The sequence below is a fragment of the Sus scrofa genome, chromosome 7 (assembly GCF_054392235.1).
Source record: "Sus scrofa isolate SSC_HxYL_T2T_F1_AM1 chromosome 7, Sscrofa_HxYL_maternal_Yorkshire_Landrace_v2.0, whole genome shotgun sequence".
NCBI classification, from domain to species: Eukaryota; Metazoa; Chordata; class Mammalia; order Artiodactyla; family Suidae; genus Sus; species Sus scrofa.
The window spans coordinates 58,103,685-58,126,666 of record NC_139389.1 but is presented as its reverse complement, the minus strand read 5'-3'; the positions used below and the strand labels follow the sequence as shown (position 1 = coordinate 58,126,666).

The 22,982-nt window shown below is 48.0% G+C and overlaps 1 protein-coding gene and 1 long non-coding RNA gene across 2 annotated transcripts in view; one reads left to right on the top strand and one right to left on the bottom strand.

The window, feature by feature from the left end:
* Window positions 1–9,768, bottom strand: part of ABHD17C (abhydrolase domain containing 17C, depalmitoylase) — a 58,780-nt gene extending 49,012 nt beyond the window's left edge. The window contains exon 1 of the mRNA XM_003128448.5: window positions 8,809–9,768. Coding sequence (XP_003128496.1) covers window positions 8,809–9,401 — 593 coding nt within the window. The 5' untranslated portion in view covers window positions 9,402–9,768. The remainder of the gene's footprint in view (window positions 1–8,808) is intronic.
* A 5,532-nt stretch (window positions 9,769–15,300) lies between these two features.
* On the top strand, window positions 15,301–22,064 carry LOC146401603 (uncharacterized). Its single transcript, XR_014810383.1, has 2 exons — window positions 15,301–17,298; window positions 17,587–22,064. It is a non-coding gene; the product is annotated as an uncharacterized LOC146401603 (long non-coding RNA).
* Window positions 22,065–22,982: the final 918 nt, after the last annotated feature.

Genomic DNA, 22,982 nt, shown 5'->3' with positions numbered 1-22,982 from the left:
TCTAAACTCAGGTCCTTTGACTCCACCATCCACAACCATAAAAAAATGCCAGAGAAGGAAGGAGTTCCCATCGTGGCTCAGCGGAAACAAATCTGGTTCGTATCCATGAGGACCCAGGTTCGATCCTGGCCTTGCTCAGTGGACTAAGGTGCAGGTCGCAGATGCAGGCTGGTGGCTATAGCTCCGATTTGATCCCTAGCCTGGGAACTTCCATATGCTGCAGATGCAGCCCTAAAAAAAAAGACAACAACAAAAAATTGCCAGAGAATGCAAAGGCTTGCAGCCACATGCCTCTCCAGGTCACCCTTGAGACAACCTTGCCTGCGCGACTCTGACACAAGAGTCAGAAATCAGGCCTGGCTGTAAATTATCTAAATGAAGGACTAAATCATTTAATCACATCGAGCTGGGCATCTCTCCTGATATGGTGACACAGGAGTCCTGCCCCTCTTCTCTCCTCTCCCTCCTCCTGGTCTCCCTTGCCCCACGGGCGGCTGCAGAATTCTCTGCACAGCAGCCCTGTCGCAGGGCAGATGGCAGAGCTGCTGGAGGGCAGAGAGGGGGGAGGCAACTAGAGAGGAGAGCCCTATTTTTCCATAGCCTTTCATCGCCAGGCTCACAAAGGGAGCCACATACTGGTCACGAGGCCACCACGTCACTGCTCTACTGACCCGGTTTCAGGTCTATTAATTATGGTCCATTCTTCCAGGCACAGAGGGGCTGAGTGGAGAGTGGAGATGGCCCCACCCCCTACACCTGGAAGAGGAAGGAGCAGGACTGGCCGCCACCCAGAAGTGCTCGACCATGGACGTGCGGGGTCCTGTTCATCCTGGCCCAGGCCCCTCCTCTCAAGGCTGCATGGGACTGGTCCCTAAAGAGAGCATTCTGTTCACTTTACCTGCTCTCAGCCCCAGCCATCGCGATCCCGGGGCACGACTGGGAGAGTCAAGAGTGGGGGACAGGAATCCAGGAGCCAGAGGGAAGCCAGTTCCCGGGCAGCTGAGTCAGGGGTGAGCACAGCTGGGTTGGGGGTGAGCTGATGCGCAGAGACCAGGAATAGGGAAGAGGCTTGTTGTAAAAAGGGCAAGAGGCCAGGCACACAGAGAGAAGGAGCCCGGAGACACCAGCCCACACAGAGGCAGCTGAGGGGGTGAGCTTCAGGGGTCGAGATGGCTTCCCAGTTCCCAAGCTTCAGTCCCTGTGAGACTTGGGAATCTGGCAAGTATGAATGTAGCTGGGTCTTTTCAACAACTGCCCCTCATGTGGTCCACACTGCTGGGTTCCTGGTCACCGAAAGCCTTGGACTAAAATCATCTATGTAAGCGAGTAAGAAATATCCCCTAGCATTCTCTTTTCTTCAACTCTTAACCAATTGTAATTTTGCAGCCAATCTTTTTTTTTTTTTTTTATGGTCGCACTCACGACAAGTGGAAGTTCCCAGGCTAGGGGCTGAATTGGAGCAGCAGCTGCTGACCTACACAGCAGCCACAGCAACACGGGATCCAAGCCACATATGTAACCTACTCTGCAACTTGTGGCAACTCAGGATCCTTCCTTAACCCTCTGAGTGAGGCAGGGATTGAACCCACATCCTCATGGATACTAGTTGGGTTCGTAACCCACGGAGCCACAATAGGAACTCCCTCATGGTCAATCTTTAATTGTAGTTTCTGGGCAAATGCATCTCCACCCTGGCTGCATGTGTGCACACACGTGTGAATACATGTTCACTGATTCACAGGTACACACACATATATAAAGACACACATGCACACATATAAGCAAGCATATGTCTACACACTTATACATACAAAGATAAAAATCGACCTAGGACTGCTGAAGTGGAGCCAGGGTTGAGATCCACCATAGAGACTGAATCTAGAAAGTTTCCCAGTGTAGTCAAGAAAGCAAATTCAAAAACATCAGGGACTTGCCCCAAATATCAAGAAACACAGCCTTACTTAAAGAAGGCACTTCAGGAGTTCCTGCTGTGGCACAGCAGAAACGAATCTGCCTAGTATCCACAAGGACGCAGGTTTGATCCCTGGCCTCACTCAGTGGGTTGAGGATCCGGCGTTGCTGTGAGCTGTGGTGTAGGTCACAGACCCTGCTCAGATCTGGTGTTGCTGTGGCTGTAGTGTAGGTTGGCGGCTACAGCTCCAATTCGACCCCTAGCCTGGGAACCTCCATATGCCACGGGTACAGCCCTAAAAAGAAAAAAAAAAAAAAAAGAAGGCACCTCAGAAGTCAAGAGTTGAGTCCCTGGCTTTTAAAACAGTGGAATGTAAAACCGGGACCTGTGGGGTACCTCCTTGTCCAGGTGACATCATGGATGAGAGGGACTGCTGGAATTCGAACTGATTACCCTAGTTCAAAATGTTTTCTGTTCATCTGAACTTTTGCAAATTGAAGCTTTTGGACAAATCAGCAAGCCTATTATTTAAAGCAATCCTGAAAAAAAAAATCACTCTGATACTCAAATAATGATCTAAGTGTGTCTGTGAGACGGGATTCTGGTACCCAAGGCTTCTTAAAGTGGAACAGATTTATGCCCTCAGGGGTAGCTTAAGCAAAAGCTAATAGAGAAGGTAAATCTGCTATCACAATGAAGAGTAAAACTCCTCAAACCAGATCCTAGAGTCTTTTTTTTTTTTTTTTTTTTTTGCTTTTTAGGGCCACACCCGGGGCACCTGGAGCTTCCAAGGCTAGGGGTCCAATCGGAGCTATAGCCGCCAGCCTATGCCACAGCCACAGTGATGCCAGATCTCAGATCTGAGTCTCGTCTGCAATCTACACCACAGCCCATGGCAACACCAGATCCTTAACCCACTGAGCGAGGCCAGGGATTGAACGTGCATCCTCGTGGATACTAGTCAGTTTCGCTTCCATTGTGCCACAACAGGAACTCCCGATGCTAGAGTCTTATGTGGGGTTATCATAAGTTATTAGATTTGGGGAGAGAGAGAGAGAGTACCAATGGTAGCAGAAGGTCGGGACTGACCTCAAAGATTTGCTTTAAGTGACCTCAGGAGAGTATCATTCAAACGACTTCCTTAGGGGAGGAGGGCGTCTTCTACTAAAACACCATCGCACCTAAAGAAGCACAAGTATGCTCCGCTGAGGGAAGCCAGGAGGGGTCATAGCCCAGTAGCACAGAACCCTGAATAAGCTTGTTAGATTCTTGGCACCTGGGTTACCAGAGGACAGTAAGGCCCCTCAACATAGAATCAAGGGTCAGGAAGCTCTGATGGGGGTGCGGTGACAGCTCAGAATCTGGTTTTGCTAGAGAAACCCTGCATGAGGGCAGGCAAGGGCAGCCTGGACCAGAGCACTGGGGGTGGGGGAAGGGCACATAAAGAAAAGGCTCTGAACGAACCCCCACCTCACAGCAGTGACGCGAGCCACAGCAGTGACAACCCCAGATCCTTAAACCACAGCACCACACGGGAACTCCTCAACAGGTCTGTTCTTCCTAAAGCGCTATGTTCATGTTGTTGACGGCCCTGAATTGCAAGCTGAGAGTCTATTTCCATTTTAGAAATATCACTGTGTGCTTGACACATGATGCATAACACATTCTGTCTTCTGTGTCCCTCATCAGTCAAACTCAGGTAGAAATCCTGAGCATTCTTCCCTTAATGGCACTGTGGAATTCCCTCCAAGGAAACCCAGAGAACAATGAGGTTAGCTCATTAACTTCAACATGCCCAGAAAAGTCGTAACTGTTCTGCAACTCCCAGGGGAAATTCACCCTGAGCCATAACTGTAAACAACATTTACCACCATCAGAAGGTGCTTTTCAAGGATCCCACCACCTGAGGATACACAACAGCCTTCCCAGGACTGAGGGATTTTCCAGTTCTGAGTCCTGTGAACCAGAGATGCCGAAGTTATAAAAGAGCAACACATGGATACATACGCAAAATGCCCCTAAAACTCAGTGCCACCCTTTCACAACAAAAAAGAAACAGTTTGAGATGAACAATACTCAAGGGAACCCACCTTAATGTCTGATACAAGCAGACTATTGATACATGTGTGTTCAACGATTCATGGTTTATTGGTTGAAAGAACGAAAGAATGAATGAGAAGTGGAGTCCTTGGTAATTTGCCTTTTGCGCCTTTTGCACTGAGAGCTCGGATTTACCCTCCCCTCTCTGCATTTGCTTCCTCTGATTGGGTCAGTGTTTCTCTGCCCATGTTACCAAATGCCTCTCCTCCACCATCTTTGCATGAAACAAAGACTTCTGTGGATGGCAACGGCAAACACTAGTAACCTATGACCTCATGAATGCCTCCACTCTCCTGCTGCTCGAGATTAAAATGTTTCAACTAAAATTCTCCCTGCCTGATGTACACCCATGCTCTGGGTTACCTGCCTATTTGGGTTTATACCTTCAGATCAGCTTGATTCACTCTCTCTTGCATCACAGGTCCCACTTCTGTAGTCCTGTAGTCCTAACTGCACACATCCCGGAGGACCCCAGAAGGAGGCTCAACCTGCCTACACCCACCTTCACCAGCAGGTGGGCTTTTCTACACAGAGTAACCACACCCCCAGCTCAAATCACTGCACTCCCCTCCAGTAAGGCTACCCTGACCTTCACAGTGTCTTTCTGACAAATATTTCTAAGTGATTCCAATTCATTCCCTCAATTGCGTGGATTCACAGCCTGCTGATAAAAGTGTATTAAGTAACTCAAATGTCAAACCTGCCTAACCTTCAAGCTCTCCATGATGCTTAGATTCTCAGCTGGCTCTCTCACTGGTCCAATACCAAGTGCTGGTAGGCTGAAGTGTGTGTGTGGGGAGGGGGGGGTAGGTGTGTGTGTTTCCCCAAATTCATACATTGAAACCTAACCCACAGGGTGATGTTATTAGGAGGTGGGCCTTTTGGACAGTGACTAGGTCATGAAAGTGGAGCCCATATGAATGGGATTAGCAACCTAGAAAAAAAACCCTGTTGGCCCTTCCACCACGTGAGGTTACAAGGAGAAGTCAGCAGACTACAGCCAGGAAGAGTGTTCTCATCGGGGCCAGACCATGCTGGCACCCTGATCTCAGACTTCCAGCCTCCAGAACTGAGAAAGTTTGTTGTTGTTCATAAGTCACCCACCCAGTCTGTAGCACTTTGCTACAGTCGCTTAAAACTATTTAGACACCAAACTTACTTCTTCCACGCCTCAGCCACTCTCCCTGGCTTTCAAATTCCTCTCTCTCTTCTCTACCTTTTCCAGTCCTTTTTCAAAAGCTTCAAATAATCATCTATAGGCCAAAGAGCAATGACCACCTTTCCTTCCTAAAGGCCACTCTGCTGCTGGGAAATACGGGTAATATTTGTGATTGAAGTCCTCCATCAAGGACTGGCCAGCTCAAGGGGGCGGGCACAGGAACTGGCACAGATAGGCAAGGAAGAAAGGATGGAGAGAAATACAAGAGGTTATTGTTACTCTTCTGTTCAATAGATACTTCCAGATTGCAAACATGGGCAAATAATAGATACAAAGTAGATCAGGCCGCAAGCCAATACATTGGAAACCTTTTCTTTGCCTATGATCATACCTGCAGATTTCAAACTCCAGAGGTAAAAGAGATGCAACTCTTTGCAAGAATCCAACTTAGGAAAACTTGAATCTATCTCTTTCATTGATGGGGCACCCAGAGGTGCAACCCATTGAACAAAGATTTAATGAGCGCCCATTCTTTTAAGACACGTTGCCAGTTCCTGGGAATACAGAAGACAGGGGGTCCTTGTCCTCAAGGACCTTTCTACTTAGTGGGATGCAGCTGCACAACAGGAGAGCAACAGCATGCTAAGTGCAGGTAAAGGGGCTGAGTACACAGGAACATCCAGGGTCTCAGAACCCAGTCAGGATCCAGCAAGATCAAGAGTTCCGGGCATAGGAAAAGGGCACATACACAAGGCCAGGTGTAAGCATGACGAGGGTGGGCAAGCATTGGGCTGGGTATTCCGGGGGATGCCCAGCACTGACACACACACCTTACTATCCTCTTGGAGGAATAACGTAAGTAAAGAGATAGGGACAATTTAGGACGGTGGGCTCTCCACTCAGTGTCCTGAGCAGTGTGGTTCATCAGGAGATTAGAAAAGAGGAAGAGCCTCAAGAAAGCTGGAGAGGCTGGAGGTGGGAAAGGGGATCTGAGCCAGCCACCACAGAAGAATCGGCACATGTGGTAGGGGGCATGGCTGCCCTGGCAATGATCTGAAGGGAGCTCTAAATGGGCAGAGAAGACGGCGTGTTGCAGGCAAGACTAGAGCAGAAAAACAGAGACCATGGAAGGCTGAAGGAAGGCGGTTATGGGACTGCCTAGCTTCAGAGATGAGTAACTCCTAAGCCATTAGAGTAACTGAGACACGGGTTAACGAATCCGACTAGGAACAATGAGGTTGCAGGTTCAGTCCCTGCCCTTGCTCAGTGGGTTAACGATCCGGCGTTGCCGTGAGCTGGGGTGTAGGTTGCAGACATGGTTCGGATCCCGAGTTGCTGTGGCTCTGGTGTAGGCCCGTGGCTACAGCTCTGATTTGACCCCTAGCCTGGGAACCTCCATAAGCCACGGGAGCGGCCCAAGAAATAGCAAAAAGACAAAAAAAAAAAAAGAATAACTAAGACACATAAATGCATTTCTAAAAAAGCTGATAAATGGGACCGCATGGTGTGGTGGAAAGAGTGCTAAACTCGCAGTCTAAAGACCTACTGCTCGTTTGCTAGGCTGCTCTTCCCCAGGCCTCTGTCAAATGAGGGGAGATGAGGACAGTGTCCAGAAATGAGCTGGGAAATAAACTGAATTGTTCATAACCAGCATGCTTTTTCTCTTTCCCTTTCTTCTTCTTCTTTAAAGATATTAAAAAAAACAGAGACTGCCATGTGTATTGCCCACGGTGTGTGGGGGGGGTGGATATTGTTTTGTGAGACATTTGCTTCATTTACATAGACACAGATGTGTATGCTTGATCAAGATCTAAAATATGTTTCTTATTGTGGGGTCACAGTCAAAAAAAGTTTGAAAAGCACAGGACAAGCCTTTAAGTTCTAATCTATTTTACAGGTGAGTAAATCAATCTAGGCAAGCGTCCTGGCCTAAACGTAGATAAATTCTGGGCAAAAATTAGGTGTACCATCACATAATTCAAAAGTAACCTTATCCAAAGCAACAGCCATAATTAAATTAAATATGAGAAAAGACTCCAGCCCACATCTGCTGTTACACAGACAAACCTGCATATTCGGGGCAAAGGGTTATTAGCCTGCCATCTGAAAGGCTTTCATTCTAATCCAGACACGCATGTATCAGAACAGTGTTCTACAGAAATTTTACCATAAAATCTACTCAAGGCAGGATTTTAACAATTTCACCTTAAAGAGATCTAATGCCAACCTTTATTTTTAATACGTTTACCAACAGCAAATTCTAGCAATCTATTGACTGTGTGTGACACACATACTTTTGAAACCCTTTACTGGAACACGTGGCTTTTAACTACTTGTAGATCGACTCAGTGTATCTGTGTAGGGTATATTTTCATCAGCCTAAATCACTTTTGAAAAGCTATCATCCAAATGAAGTCCTTCAGGACTTCAGAACATGAATAAGCAACGTACTAAATCCTGAGAACTTCCCTGTTGGACAAGCCATTTTCCCAGAAAGGCACAGGGGAATTTATGACCATATGAATGAACAGGAATCAAGACAAATCACTAATGCTGGCTGTCGGCATAAGCCAAGCAAACACATTTTAGATAGAGACTGGCAGTGTCAAGAGCCCTAACAGTGCCAGCTATACTTAACTCTAGGGAGCCTCTCATCTGAAGCAATCAGATGTCATTTCAGACATGATCTCAGGCTATCTTCCCCATCACTGCTATGAGGTATTGGGGCAAAGTCATAGATACCCAAACAGGAGCACAAACAGGTGAGTGACGCGCCCACTTACCAGACTTCAGTCTAACTTGAGACTAAAGCTCACGTTTTGCTTGCAGGTCTCTCTAGGTCTAGCTCTGAAACCACGCCCCCCAATTTGTGCCGTGCGCATAAAAGACGCTCCCGCAATACTTTTCCAGTCCTTCTGTGAATGCTAACTCAAGGTCAAGAGAGTCCCCAAACCCTATAACATAAATTTGAACTCACCCTGGGCTGTTACTGAGGCTCAATGGAAGATGTCAGGCCCACAGCCACCGGCTAACTTCCTGCCCACAGTACCAGGCTACTCAGCCCCCGACACCAACAGACCCTCCAGCTGCCACCACAGCTGCCCAGACACCGCCCCGCAGAGCACTGTACAGCCAGGACGTCTTTTGGAAGTCACCCTGTCTCGCCCCCTGATTTTACAAGGATCGAAACTCGGGTCTGGACCGTGCCTTGCCCAAGGTCACTTCAGCCCGAGGACCTCCAGCCTCCGGCTGCCAGCGCACGCAAACTAATCGCGAACCAAGTTGTTTCCGCCCGGTGCTTAAACAACCCCATGCTGCCACTAGCAGTGACCAGAACCACCAAAGACCCAGCTAGTGGGCTGGGGGCACTCAGGCATGCCAAAGCAGGCGAAATCCTGCGAATCTGGGCTTTCCAGGAACCAGAGGGTTGGCGGGATTTGGAGAGTGGGTGGGAGAAAGCCAGGGATGGAGAAGAAAAGAGAATCCACGGCGGCCAGGAGGGCTCTCTGCTCGCTCACAGCCCCGGAGGAGGGGCCCCTCTCCCTGCAGGCCACCGCGGAGGCGCCCACGGGACCCCCCCCCCGAGTCCGCCTCCCCGCAGCGGCAGGCCAGGCCTGGCGACCCCCGCCGGGCCCACCTGGTGCGCAGCGCCTGCCACGCGGCGTCGATGTCGGCGTAGAGGTTCTTTTCGGAGGGCTTGCCCGAGCTGACGCCGTAGCCCGAGTAGTCGTAGGAGAAGATGTTGCAGTTGATGCGCGAGCCGAGGCCGATGTAGAAGCTGCACATCTGGCCCAGGTCCACCGCGTTGCCGTGCGAGAAGAGCAGCGTGTAGCGGCTGGAGGGCGCGCAGCGCACGAACATGCAGCCGAGCCGGTTGTCCCGGGCCGTGCGCGAGAAGAAGACCTCGACGGCGTCCAGCTCGCGCTGCGAGTACTGCCAGTCGGCGCGCTCGCTCAGGTGCAGGCTGCACGCGCCGGGCCCCGCGCCCGCGCCCTCCTCGGACTGCTGCGGCGCTGGCTGGGCCGCGGCGGTAGCGGCGGTGGCGGCGGCGGCCGGGGCCGGGGCAGACGCGCCGGGGCCCCGCTGCTCGGGCGCCAGCACCGTGTAGGTGGGCTCGGGCGGCAGGAAGGCCAGCTTGGCGGCGATGCGGCTCGGGCAGGGCGGGCAACAGAAGAGCCAGCACAGCTCGCCCAGCGAGAAGCCGTTCATCCTGGGGCCTGGCTCGGGCATCGGGGCGGCCTCGAGCCCGCCGCCGCCGGCCCGGCAGGCAGGCAGGTAGGCAGGCTGGCTGGCTCGGGAGCGAGGGCGGGCGGCGAGGAGCGGGCGAGCGAGCGCGAAGGGTGGCTGCAGCCCGCCCGCCCGGCGGCAGGAGGAGGGAGAGGGGGAGGGGAGGCGCAGGAGGGGGGAGGCGGGGCCGGCCCGGCGGGCGCGGCGCTTCGAGCCGGGGCGGGTCAGCGGCGGCCCCGCGGGCCGGGCGCGGCGCGGATGGCCCGGGCCCGCGCGCGGCACACAAAGCCGGCGGCGGCGGCGGCCATGCCGGCTCGAGCGCGCGGCCCCCCGCCCCCAGCTCCCGCACGCCCGCTGCCGCCGCCACTTCCGGGTTACAGCGCGCGGCGGCCCCACCGGGACGCGGCGCCCGGACGGGCTTCTGGGCGGGGCTCCCCGGACTCTGGGAGCGAGGGCGCGGGCACCTGCACTGGCCTGGGAAGCGCGTCCTCTCCTGGGACAGATAGAGGCCCCGAGCAGCGGGCTTAGGTGTCTGCTTGAGGGGCAGGTGGGCTGATCCCCGGACGGGGCCCTGGAGGGGGCACGGACACCTTCACCCCTCTGGGAAGCACGGCCTGGGATCCACAGGGGCCGGGAGGAGCGGGGTGCCCCAGCTTCGGCATGGGGGGCAGGAGGGCCGAACGCCAAAGGGGACCGTGTAATTGGCCCAGGTATTCTCCTGGATCGGACTTTGTCCCACTCTCCCCTCCCCACTGGGATTCCCTTCCCCAAATGCAAGTTTTTTCCTGCTTGGAGGTTCTTGGGAATCTATTGCAAAATGAACGAGTGGAAGAGAGTTGGTTCCTATGTTGTGAGCCACAGGAAGTCCTAAGTGGAAGAGAGTTGGAATGAACCTGAAATATCTGACCCTTTGAGCCCATGATGCTTTCTGAGCTGCCTCTTCCCAGAGTCTCAGGACCATAGGGGTCCTGGTGGTGTAGGGTGAAGCCCTTATAGGAGGCTGTTGCTGCATATACAGCCACGGCATTACTTTCCTAGGGCATGACTGGGCCTTTAGTAAATCCCTGTGTCTCTAAAAGTCACCTGTTATAACAGGGCCACACTGTATTTAGCAACATACCCTGCATTGCAGTTGTCATTTCTAGTCCCACGTGCAATAGACTTTCTCGTAGTAACTAAGTGTCCTTTAGAGTGCTGGTTTCTCTAGACTTGTTTCCAGTCCAAAATTTTTAATGGTCTTAATCAGGAAAGAATTCTTAAAATGATTTAAATCCATTGTCATCTTGGCACTCACCTTTAAGCAAAGTTCCCCCACCCACCAAATATTTTCTCTCAATGCCTTGAAACTGTGACCATACTCTGGTGCCAGTTTCACAGAGCCTTCCATACTTCCTCTTCCCCTCCCAGCTTGGCAGCTGAATTCCCTTTCAGGAATTGACAGGAGATACCCTTCCGGGACTGCCAGCAGGGCAGCTAGAGACACGGAAGTTGGCAGCATCGCCACTCTCGGGTCTGTTGTTTTAACCCACAGATGTCCTGAGGAGAATTTAAACTTTTATTGTGGCTTCTGTGGAAGGAGTGTTTTTGAGCCCCCTCATCTAAATCACTTTGCCCACACCAATTTCAATGACCTTCAGGACAGAGTTTTAAAAGATTATTTCTTGGGAGTTCCTGTTGTGGCGTTAGCAGAAATGAATCCAACTGGGTTCCGTGAGGATGCAGGTTCGATCCCTGGCCTCTCTCAGTGGGTTAAGGATCCAGCATTGCCATGAGCTATGGTGTAGGTCACAGACCCAGCTCAGATCCCGTGTTGCTGTGGCCGGTGACTGTAGTTCTGATTAGACCCCTAGCCTGGGAACCTCCGTATGCTTCCAGTGCGGCCCTAGAAAAGACAAAAAGAGGAAAAGCCTGTCTAAAGAAAATCTGGTTGGCAAAGCCTGTTCAGACTATGTATTTGAAGGCTCTTTTAAAGTTATTCACACCTGATAAAGTTTCACCTAAAACCAAATTTTTATCTGTGCCGCAGAGCAGAGCAACCGAACCTTTCTCACCTCAGGCCCCATGTAGTCATGGTCAAGTTTGTGTGGCCCCCTGAGACGCCGCTGCCTGGGACTCAGCCTCCCCAGGCTGAAGGGGTTCAACATCTGAACACACCTCTAACACAATACCCGCAATGAATGTGGCTGTGTGCCTTGGAGTATTGGTTGGAGAACTTCAACAGGCAGCAAGAAAGAATACATCACTTGCTCTACAGAGTGCAAAGGTCAGGGATTACTAGCTGTTCACTTTGACCTCAAAGAATGCCTCTTTGGCTCCTCAAGTTATAGTAGACAAAGGTCTAACTTTGAGTCTGAGTCAGCAAACTTATTTACTAGGTACTGACCATGAGTCCCTCACTGAGTTGAAATGCAACAGTGGCTGAGGGCTGAGACACAGCCCCCCTGACCCCTCAAGCTCATTGTATGACCTGATGCTCAGAATAACTCTGCATCTTGCTAAGCCAGTAAACTGAACAGGATTCCAAATAGCTAAATGCATTGGTCTCTGTAATTTTAATATTGGCCCTTTGCACATTGAATTTTTCTTCCAGATCAGTCTGCTTGACTTTGAGTTGGTCAGGATCGCCTAGGTTGTGTCAACAGTTTAGAGGAGAATGACCGATTTTTCACCATAAGAAAAGAATATTATGCTTAAAAACTGAATATGGAAGTTCCCTTGTGGTTTAGCAGGTTAAGGATCCAGGGTTGTCCCTGCTGTGGTTCTGGGTACAGCTAATGGCTCGGATTTGATCCTTGGTCTGGGAACTCCTATGTGCTGTGGTCGCAACCAGCCCCCCCCCACCAAGAAACGAAAAATGGTTGTTTTGATGGAAAGTAGAAGAGAAACCTAAGATACACTACCATGTTTTACTATTTCTTGTTCTTTTTCTTTCTTTTTTTTTTTTTTTTTTTTTTGTCTTTTTGCCATTTCTTGGGCCACTCCTGCGGCATGTGGAGGTTCCCGGGCTAGGGGTCGAATCGGAGCTGCAGCCACCAGCCTACGCCAGAGCCACAGCAATGTGGGATCCGAGCCGTGTCTGTGACCTACACCACAGCTCACGGCAACGCCAGAACCTTGACCCACTGAGGAAGGGCAGGGATCGAACCCTCAACCTCATGGTTCCTAGTCGGATTCATTAACCACTGCGCCACGACGGGAACTCCTCTTGTTCTTTTTCTAAATTTCAGGACTGGATATTCAGTGACGGTAAGGATCATATCTATTTTGGTCCCCACCGTTTCCCTCATGCCTGGCATAGAGGAGATACTCAGTAAATATTAATTAAATCTATCAATGAAAGAACACAGGAGTAGAGCTCCCATCGCGGCTCATCAGAAATGAATCTGACTAGTATCCATGAGGACACAGGTTTGATCCCTGGCCCCTCTCAGTGGATCAAGGATCCGGTATTGCCGTGATCTGTGGTATAGATTGCAGAAGAGGTTCGGATCCCACATTGCTGTGGCTGTGGTATAGGTCAGCAGCTGCTAGCCTGGGAACCTCCACATGCCTGCCTCGGGGAAGGCCCTAAAAAGACAACAACAACAACAACAAAAGAACAAATGAGTGATTTAGTGATGCATCAAGAGACCAAGCCTGTCCCTTCTGGTTGAGCAGTATGATTGAAGTACAGGCTTCGAGGAACACACAGAGCAGTCCAAAGCCTGGGCCAGCATCACCCTGCCGGGGTGGACCACACATGTCCTCGGACTAAGGAGCTTCGGCATTCTCCCGATCTTTCCTACTAATAGAGCTCGGGTTTTGTTCTGGGTGACAATGCCCCCGATTAAGACACACAGTTACCTGGCCTCCCCTGCAGTGAGGATGGCCACATGACACAGTTCTGGTCAATAGTCTCTAAGTGGAGAGCTTTGGGGAGCTTCTGGAAAAACTTAGCAGAGCCAGAATCATCTCTTTGCCTTTTTCTTTTGTTCCCACTTGGGTTGCAGGCATTATTATTATTAGAGTTATAGGAGCCACCATGCTTCTTTGAGGGGGTATTTCATAGTCGAAGATGATAGAAAAGAAAGATAAAATTTATTTAGGAGTTCCCTTCGTGGCACGGTGGAAATGAATCCGACTAGGAACCATGAAGTTACAGGTTCCATCCCTGGCCTCGCTCAGTGGGTTAAGGATCTGGCTTTGCCGTGAGCTGTGGTGTAGGCTGGCAGCTGTAGCTCCAATTAGACCCCAACCTCCATGTGCTGTTGGTGCAGCCCTAAGGAAGCAAAAAAAAAAAAAGGAAAGATAAAATCTAGATCTTTCGTGGCATTGTTGAATAGCTGCCCAGCTTTGCCTTTATCTGGGCTTCTTGTTATGTGAGAACAATAAGTCACTGTTGGTAAGTGTAGTGTTTTGTAGTGAGTATTTTGTTACCTGTTGCCTAATGTAGTGATTAGGAATCTGATTCAGGAATCAAAAGCAAAAGATCTTACCTTGTTCTTCACTGCTTTCAGTCAAAGAATATTTTGCTGATCAACAATGGAACAGTTAAGCCTAAATCCTGCTTTTCCCCCATTAAAAAAAATTAAAGTACAACTAAAGACGGAATAGATTTCTTGAGGGGATGCCTATCAAACAAACGCATCTGAAATGTGAGGAAAATCAAGCTTTTAATTTTGAAAACAGTATAGATGATACTTTGAGGCTATTCCAGGAAATCTCTGCCAGGGTTAATTAGGGTAAGGACCCACCATTCAACTAAAAGCTTTCTGAGGCAGTGTCTTCCCAGAACCTTTTTCAGCCTGAGGGCTCTTATCAAAAGTGTTATAAATGAGGTCACTGGAACCCAGCTGCCCAGCTGGGGAGAGCCGCAGAGATCCCCGAAATGCTGTGAGAGCACTGCAGAGATAAGGACTGAACGAAAGAAAACACCAGCCACCCACCGATATGTGTGTTCACGGTTCCATTCTTCACATGGATGATTAGGTCCTCGGACCTGCATGTCTTACTAGTCTCATCCTATCACCTATTCATAGATTCTTAACAGGAGGCCCAGAGTCCCTGAAATTGATCACAGAATTTGGACTTGGTAAACCACCTGAAGATGGGGACTCTGTCCTAGCACATCACAGGAACTCCACACATATTTGTTAGTTATTGGAATTCAATTTCTGGTAATTTCTAATCATTTTTTAATGTGCAAAAACAGAATGGAATAGTTGTTTGTGGGGGTTTTTTTTTGCTTTTTTTGTTTGTTTGTTTTTGGGTCTTTTTAGAGCCGCACATGTGGCATATGGAGGTTCCCAGGCTAAGGGTCCAGTCGGAGCCACAGCAACACCAGATCTGAGCCTCGTCTGTGACGTACACCACAGCTCATGGCAAGGCTGGATCCTTAACCCACTGAGCGAGGCCAGGGATCGAACCCACAACCTCATGGTTCCTAGTCGGATTTGTTTCCGCTGTACCATGATGGGAACTACAATAGTTAGTTAAATATTTGAAAAAAAGATAAAGTTCAATTCTGATGGGTCAAAAATCAAAGATTTTTTTTTTTTGGCTGCCCCACGGCATATAGAGTTCTGGGGCCAGGGGTCAGATCTGAGCCATAATTGCAATGTGTGTAACAGCTGCAGCAATGCTGGATCCTTTAACCAGCTCTGCAGGGCTGGGGGTTGAACCTGCATCCTGGTGCTGCAGAGATGCCACTGATTCCATTGAACCACAGCAGGAACTCCTCACCGTTGTTGTTTTTTTTTTTAAGAAACCAAGGGAGCTTGCTTCTTGGCTCAGTGGTTAATGAACCCGACTAGGATCCATGAGGACGCGGGTTCAATCCCTGGCCTTGCTCAGCTGGTTAAGGATATGGCGTTGCCATGAATTGTGGTGTAGGTTGCAGATGTGGCTGGGATCCCTCGTTCCTGTGGCTGTGGTGTAGGCCAGTGGCTACAGCTATGATTCGACGCCTAGCCTGGGACCTTTCACATGCTGCGGGTGCAGCCCTAAAAAGCAAAAAAAAATAAACAAATAAAAATAAAAAAAATTTAAAAAGACACTAGTGCTCTATTGGACAGAGTGTAGAAAAGTGGGCACACTCAGATACAACTTTCTGGCAGAAGTGTTGACTGGTCTTACTTTCTGGACGGAAACTTGACAATGTCTATCACAAGGCTTAAAAACATGTCCCAGTTGTAATCAAGTAATTCAGGTTGAAATTTAGCCCAAGGAAATAATCCATTCGGCACATAGATTTTAAATAGCAGGATGTTTATGACAGCACAGTTTATGATGGCAAAGCAAAACAAAGCATTGAGAACATCAAAGTCTCAAAAAGAAAATGATAGTATGTGCAGACAATGGACCAATCTGTGTCATTAACACTGCAACGAAAGAACCGTATTTGTTATCAGAGAAAAACATCCACAATATGTTGATTGGAAACAATACAAAATATCTACAACAATCTATAAATATATTTTAAAAGTTTAGGCCCTGGAAAAAAAATTAAAATCACTGGCCAATGAGATTATAGGGATTTTGTTTTGGTTTGGATGGTTGGCGGCTTCTGGTGGATATGAATATTAAGTTCCAGGCATGTATTATTTTATAACTCAAAAGGAATAATGAAGGTCGTCATAAACCAAACAGATCGGGGAAAGGAGGAAAGAAAGTACTTTAGAATAATGAAGGTAGGAATTCCTGTTGTGGCTCAGCAGAAACAAATCCAACTCGTATCCATGAGGACAAAGGTCGATCCCTGGCCTCGCCCAGTGGGTTAAGGATCCAGTGTTGCCGTGAGCTGTGGTGTAGATCACAGACACGCTTGGATCCTGTGTTTCTGGGACTGTAGTGTAGGCCTGCGGCTATAGCTCCCATTTAACCCCTAGCCTGGGAACTTCCATATGCTGTAGGTGCGACCCTAAAAAGCAAAACAACAACAACAAATAAAACAAAACAAACACAAAGCAACCAAAACCATAGAATAATGAAGACATCCTTCTGGCTACTTTAAAATACTTCAAAAAAAATTAACATCCCAAAGATAAAATAATTTTCCATTCACATGAGAATGAAATAATGTTATTACAATTGAGTTAGGCAGAGCTCTACCAAGACCTACTATGTGCTAGAAGTGTGGTCGTTTCTGCAGGAAATTCAAAGAACAAGATAACCCACACCCTGCCCTCAAGGACGGGTTCTTCCCCTCTCTTGGAGTATGTGTTGTCAGGTTGCTTGGCCTGGGGTTGGTACCCGCCTAGCCCAGGGATGCACGGTTCTGTTCTGTAGCGAATTTTGTGCAGTGGGTTCACCCTCTTCCTCTCCCGCCTTCTCTGCCTCCCTGTCCCCTGATGATGAAGGTGGTACTTAGAGCGCCCGCCTGCCAGATGAAGAGCCTGACCTCACACGCCTCCATTGCCTCATCTCTCCTGACCCTTTTGCCTCTTTTACCCAGAATTGTTGGCACTGACTTCACCTTGTTGTCATGTGGCACTGTGTCATTCCTGGGAGGTTGCAACTCCTTTCCCTGACAGCGACTTCCTCTTCCTTCACCCCTCTTCTTCCCTCTCATGGAACCTCTTACAGATTCTCTTGTTACCCACTCCTTCTCGCTCCTTCTTGGACTGGGCAGCCCAGAATGCTTGTCCTGACCTTGGTCTTTTGGATCGTGAAGCTTGTCAGTAATGTTCTTGTTGGCATCATAATATGTACCCCCTCCACCCCATATTTGTTGCCCCTCTGCTGTGTCCACTTTGCTAACCCCCTGCCCTGGTTAGATCAAATATTAACATTATTGAGCACCCACTCTGTGCCAGGCAGATCAGTAAAGAGCAGGGATGTGAAGAGTTCATCCTTTTTTTTTTTTGGTCATGCCTGAAGCATGCAGAAGTTCAGGGCCAGGGATCAAACCCACACCACAGCAGTGACAATGCTGATCCTTAACCGCCTGAGCCACCAGGAAACTCCCAGATCTCATCTTTGTTGTTGTTGTTGTCTTTTTTTTTCTTTAAAGGACTTTGGGAGTAATTTATATGATGTACATGGCTTTTTTCTTTCTTTCTTTTTTTTTTTTTTTCTTTTTAGGGCCGCACCTGCAGCATGTGGAGATTCCCAGGCTAAGGGTCAAATTGGATCTACAGGTGCCAGCCTGTGCCACAGCCACAGCCACAGCAATGTGGAATCTGAGCCACGTCTGCAACCTACACCACAGCTCATGGCAACGCCAGACCCTTAACCCACTGAGGGAGGCCAGGGGTTGAACCCACATTCTCATGGGTACTAGTTGGTTTTGTTACCACTGAGCCACAATGGGAACTCCAAAAAATCCTCATCATTTTAAAAACTGCTTTTGATACTGAGTCCGCCCTTGTACTGCTCACCACGTAACAGTCCAATAAATTAGAGACAAGTCGTTGGGGCAAGGAATAGTGATTTTATTTGGAAAGCCAACAAACAGAGCAAGAAGGTGATGGACTAGTGTCCCAAAGAACCATCTTACCAGATGCCTTCTATGCCTTCCATGGCGTGGCTTCTAACAAAATTGGAATCTTGCAGTCCTTAGATCAATGGATTTAGTGGGACATAATGAACAAAGTGGAGGCAGGACCTGGAACCTAGAAATGATACACATTCTCTGATCTAGGATGGGAACCAAGAGGGTGGACCCAGCTTCTGACAACAGGAGAACATCCAGCTAGACAGGCAGAACTTGCTTTGTCACTCAGCACCTATTCTTTTCCTGCTCTGCCCCAGGCCAGTCAGGCGAGTGCAAAGAAAGGCAAATAAGAAAATGCTATGGAGCATCAAGGAAGCACTTCTTCTCCACCCTCGGGAAAGCAGGCAGTCAGGATCGGTGACTTTTGAGCAGGAGACAATATTTGGAACATAGAAGGAGAGGCAGTTTAAGTGGCAGCCAGAGAAGCTGGTCAGCAACTGAAAGGAGGGAATTCACATTTATGGAGTCCTACCACCATGCCCAGCAGTAAAGAGGGATTTGTCACAGGGTGTGTTCCCCAGGAGGCTGACTCTGAGCTGGAGATAAGTGTGTGGGAAGTGTGTCGGGGGTGCATATGTTTTAGAAATATACCAGCATGGATTGGAGACAGGGACAACGAAGGCAGAGCGGGTACGAGTCCATTGAAACAAAGCAAGTGAGAGGTAAAAAGTCTGACCCAATTACTGATAGTGGGATGAGGAGGAGAGAAGAGTTTGCAAGAGATGAAGGCAGAATCAAGACGATTCATAAACTAACCCAGCAGGAAGGTCAAATGTGACCATGAGCCTTGATTACTGGGAAGAGAGTGGTCTCACAATCAGAGGAAACCTAGAGAAAGGGTAACTGTGGGACATCTGGGGGAACATAGGTGAGAAGAAGATACTGGTTTGAAGCAACCCCCCCCCCAAGGGAGCACAATTGTTTTGGTATTTTGGGAGGTTATTGAGGTAGTCCTGATGGTTGAAGTCTCTCTGAGGAAGAGCATGCAGAGGCAGAAGAAAGCCAAGCAGACACCACTAGAAATGCCTCCATTTAGGGGTTATGGAATAAGAGGAGTCCATAGAGAATAACTAGTGAACAGCTAGGGTACAGAAGGAAAGCAGTGCCTTTCAGTGCCCAGGGAAGAGTTACAAGGAGAAAGGGTCCACCTATCACATGTTAGTTACAGGGTGGAAGAAAAAGGCATTTGGTTTAGTTGTAAGAAAATCCTTGCTATGCTTTGAGAGAAGGAGTTCAGTTGAGTGGAAACCAGACTACAGGTGACTGAGGATCACGTGGTGGCCAGTTGTCATGGTTGAGAGTTTGGACTGCGGCATCTGAAACTTCTACCGCTGTGTGATCTTCCAAGTCAGCTACTTCATCTGTAGGAATTTGGGTAATCAGGGTACCTACCTTTGCAAGACTAAAGAGCAAATGAGGTGTATGTCTGAAGAACTGGGAATAAGAATGTGGAACTTAATAAAATTTTATTTACTTTTTTTTTTTAATGGCTGCGCCTACAGCACCTGGAAGTTCCTGGGCCAGAGATTCAACCTGAGCTACAGCTGCAACCTGGATTCTTAACCCACTGTGCCACAGCAGGAACTCCTTGAGCTACTACTCTTGATCAAGCATCTGGTGAGGAAGAGGAAGAAGTGGATTACATTAATGTCTTAGGGCTACCATATGAATTACCATAGACTGGGTAGTTTTAAACAAAAGAAATATATTCTCTTACATTACTGAAGGTGAGACATCTCAGTTCAAGGTATCATCAGAGCTGCACTTCCTCAGAAGGCTCTAGGAGTTTTTCCTGGCCTCTTTCAAGTTCCAGTGGGCTCAGGGTTTCCTTGGCTTATGGCAGCATAGGTCCAGTCTCTGCCTGTGTCTTCCTGTGGCCATCTCTGTGTTTCCAACTATCCATCTTTCTCTTGTTAAGATACCAGTCACTGGATTTAGGGCTCACCATGTATCTATGATGATTTTATCCAGAGATTCTTTTTTTTTAAATTTTTTATTATAGTTGATTTACACAGTTCTGTCAATTTCTGCTGTACAGCAAAGTGACCCAGTTATACATATATAATATATATAGAAAAAGAATATATAACATTCTTTTTCTCACATTATCCTCCATCATGTTCCATTGTCGCGAGACATTTTTCTACAATATTTTCTTAGCCTCTTTGCTGAAAATTCCATCTTGTCCTGCTTTACTTTATCCCATCTTCCTGCTTGAAAAACAGTCACAGTGCTGGTAAATGACTTAAACTTAAGAACAAAGACCTAAAGGCATAAGCTATTCATAGGGTCAGCTGAATGAGGACATAAAGCATTGGTCTAGGCATGCCGGACCTGTGCAGATTGGCACGCCTGTTTGCACAAGCATAATATGTCCTCTAAGGGATAAGAGAAGGAGGAACCTCACGGCCAAGTGGTTTATGAGCAGTCATTAGCACAATATGCATTAGCAAAGAGAACCAAGGTGCAAATCTAGGCACGCTGGGTTGCCGCAAATAGGCATGCCCTTTGCAGAAGCACAGTGAGGATTCTCTGGAATGCTGTGCATGGAGAGCTAACCCAAATACCAATGATTGTTGCGTGCCTAAAAGTCAGAGTAAAAGCTTAACCTTTTACCAGCTAAGTGGCTTTTAAAATAATAAAAGAACTTATAAAATAGTAAACAAACCCTATAGCCTCCACCCATAGCCCCTCCTTACTTGACATCATCCTGAAGTGCACCAATAAAAGCAGTGTGGTTGCTTGAGGTGGTTTTCTTGGTCCATGAGACCTTGAGTCCCCTGGTTCCCACCTTTACTTAAGATAAATGTCTCTGTGTCTTGTTTTATGTTAACTTTTTTCCTTAAGTTTCACAGCACCTGTTCTTCAGCCCCATCCTGCTGAGCTGGTCTCGCATTCCATCCCAAGTGACTAGATATAACCCTGTGTTACACAGCAGGATCTCTTTGCTTCTTCACTCCAAATGCGATAGTTTGCATCGACCAACCCCAAACCCCCAGTCCATCCCAATCCCTCTCCCTCCCCCTTGGCAACCACAAGTCTGTTCTCCAAGTCTGTGTGTTTCTTTTCTGTGGAAAGATTCATTTGTGCCATATATTAGATTCCAGATAGAAGTGATATCATATGGTGGTTGTCTTTCTCTCTCTGACTTACTTCACTTAGAGTGAGAGTCTCTAGTTCCATCCGTGTTGCTACAAATGGCATCATTTTGTTCTTTTTTATGGCTGAGTCATATTCCATTGTGTATATTTACCACATCGTCTTAATCCATTCATCTGTCAATGGACATTTAGGTTGTTTCCATGTCTTGGTGATTGTGTATAGTGCTGCACTGAACATAGGCGTGCATGTATCTTTTTCAATGAAATTTTGTCCAGATATATGCCAGAAGTGGGATTGCTGGGTCATATGGTAGTTTTCTGATATACCTTCATACTGGTTTCCATAGTGGTTGTACCAATTTACCTTCCCACCAACAGCGAAGGAGGGTGCCCTGTTCTCCACACCCTCTCCAGCATTTGTTCTTTGTGGACTTACTAACGGTAGCCTTTCTGAGTAGTGTGAGGTGTTCTACAGATTCTTAACTCATTGATTCTTCAAAGATTCTATTTCCAAGTCAAGCCTTGTGGTTCTGGTGGACATGAATTTTGACAGGACACTCCTCCACTTGCTACCTGGCTGTGGAATGTGGCTTAGAGAAATGTGATGGTGAATAGTGGAAGAGAAATATGACTGCATTTTGTTTTGAGGGCAGGGCGTTTCTTTTACAAGACAGAGACTTGGTATTTTTGCAGGTGGGGGAAGGATACAAGGAGAAGAAAGATTGAAGAGGGGATTGCCTAAGGGAGCAAGAAGAGAAAGGGTGAAAGAGAACTATGGGCACAAAGAGAGGACCAGGCTTGACCAAAGACAACGCTTTCCCCTCAAGTTCAGGTGTAAATGAATGGGGGAAGGTGAAGACACAAAGAGTATGAGGTCATCAGCAGGGAGATTGCAGGGGTTCTTCAACTAGTCTGTATGCGACAATGTGTGACTGTAGGTTGAATAGTAGTGAGGACACTGCAGATGTTCCGGGAAAGCCTTTCATGAAAAAGAACTTTGCTGAGGAATGACATTTACAAAACAAGCCTACTGTGCTTGATCAAATACTGAACTTTAGGAGGGCATCTCAGACTGGTGATTCTTCTTTAAAATTACTCATCTGATGATAGAAAGCATAATGTTCATTAAGTCAGAGTAAGAAAAAATTACTACTCAATTTAATATTCATTTAGTTTCATATTCAGGACAAACGTATTTCTAACAAGGAATTCCCTCTGTGGCACAGTGGGTTAAGAATCTGCCACAGCCCAGGTTGCTGTGGAGGCACAGGTTCTCCAGCCCCTGCAGTGGGTGAAAGGATCTGAGTGTTACAGCTGCGGCGTAGGTGGCAACTGTGGGCTCAGATTCAAATCCCTGACCTGGCAACTTCCATATGCTGCGGGCACAGCCAAAAAAAAAAAAAGGTATTTCTAACAAGTCCAGTCCTGTATTCAAATAATTCCTACACAGATCTTTAAACTTGGGGCTAAGATTTGTGAATTACAGTGAAAGAAAGAAATCTTGGAGCGCTGAGAGGAGCAGTTGTGTTCTCTGTGAATCTGATATGGAATGAAGGAAGTAAATCATTTGTGCATGCAAGGATCCTGCCATAGATCTGGGGAAGACTGGGCAAAGACATAGGGTTACCCACAGAAGTATGCATATCAGACTGGACGTGACAAAGAACTGTCTGTTGTGAGTAGCATCCCTATTTTCTGTGGGGCGGTTGCAAAGCAGAGTAGCAATGTTATCTATACATAAACACATATAAAACTTTGTCGGAACCTCTGCAACTGGAGTCCATGCCTAAGCTGTGCATGGAATCAGCAGAGGGAAGAGAGTGGGCTCCTGTATTCAATACTGCAGATTCGGATAACCCTCTCCTTCCCTGCCCCCATCTCCATTGTCCTGCCTGCCAAGAGAGACTAGGGAACTATTAGATGCAAGGGAGAAGGAGCAGGGAAGTGGGAATTAACTCAGCCCTACTGACAGTACCTGCCTTGAAAGAATAGGGGTTGCCGGGATCCTGG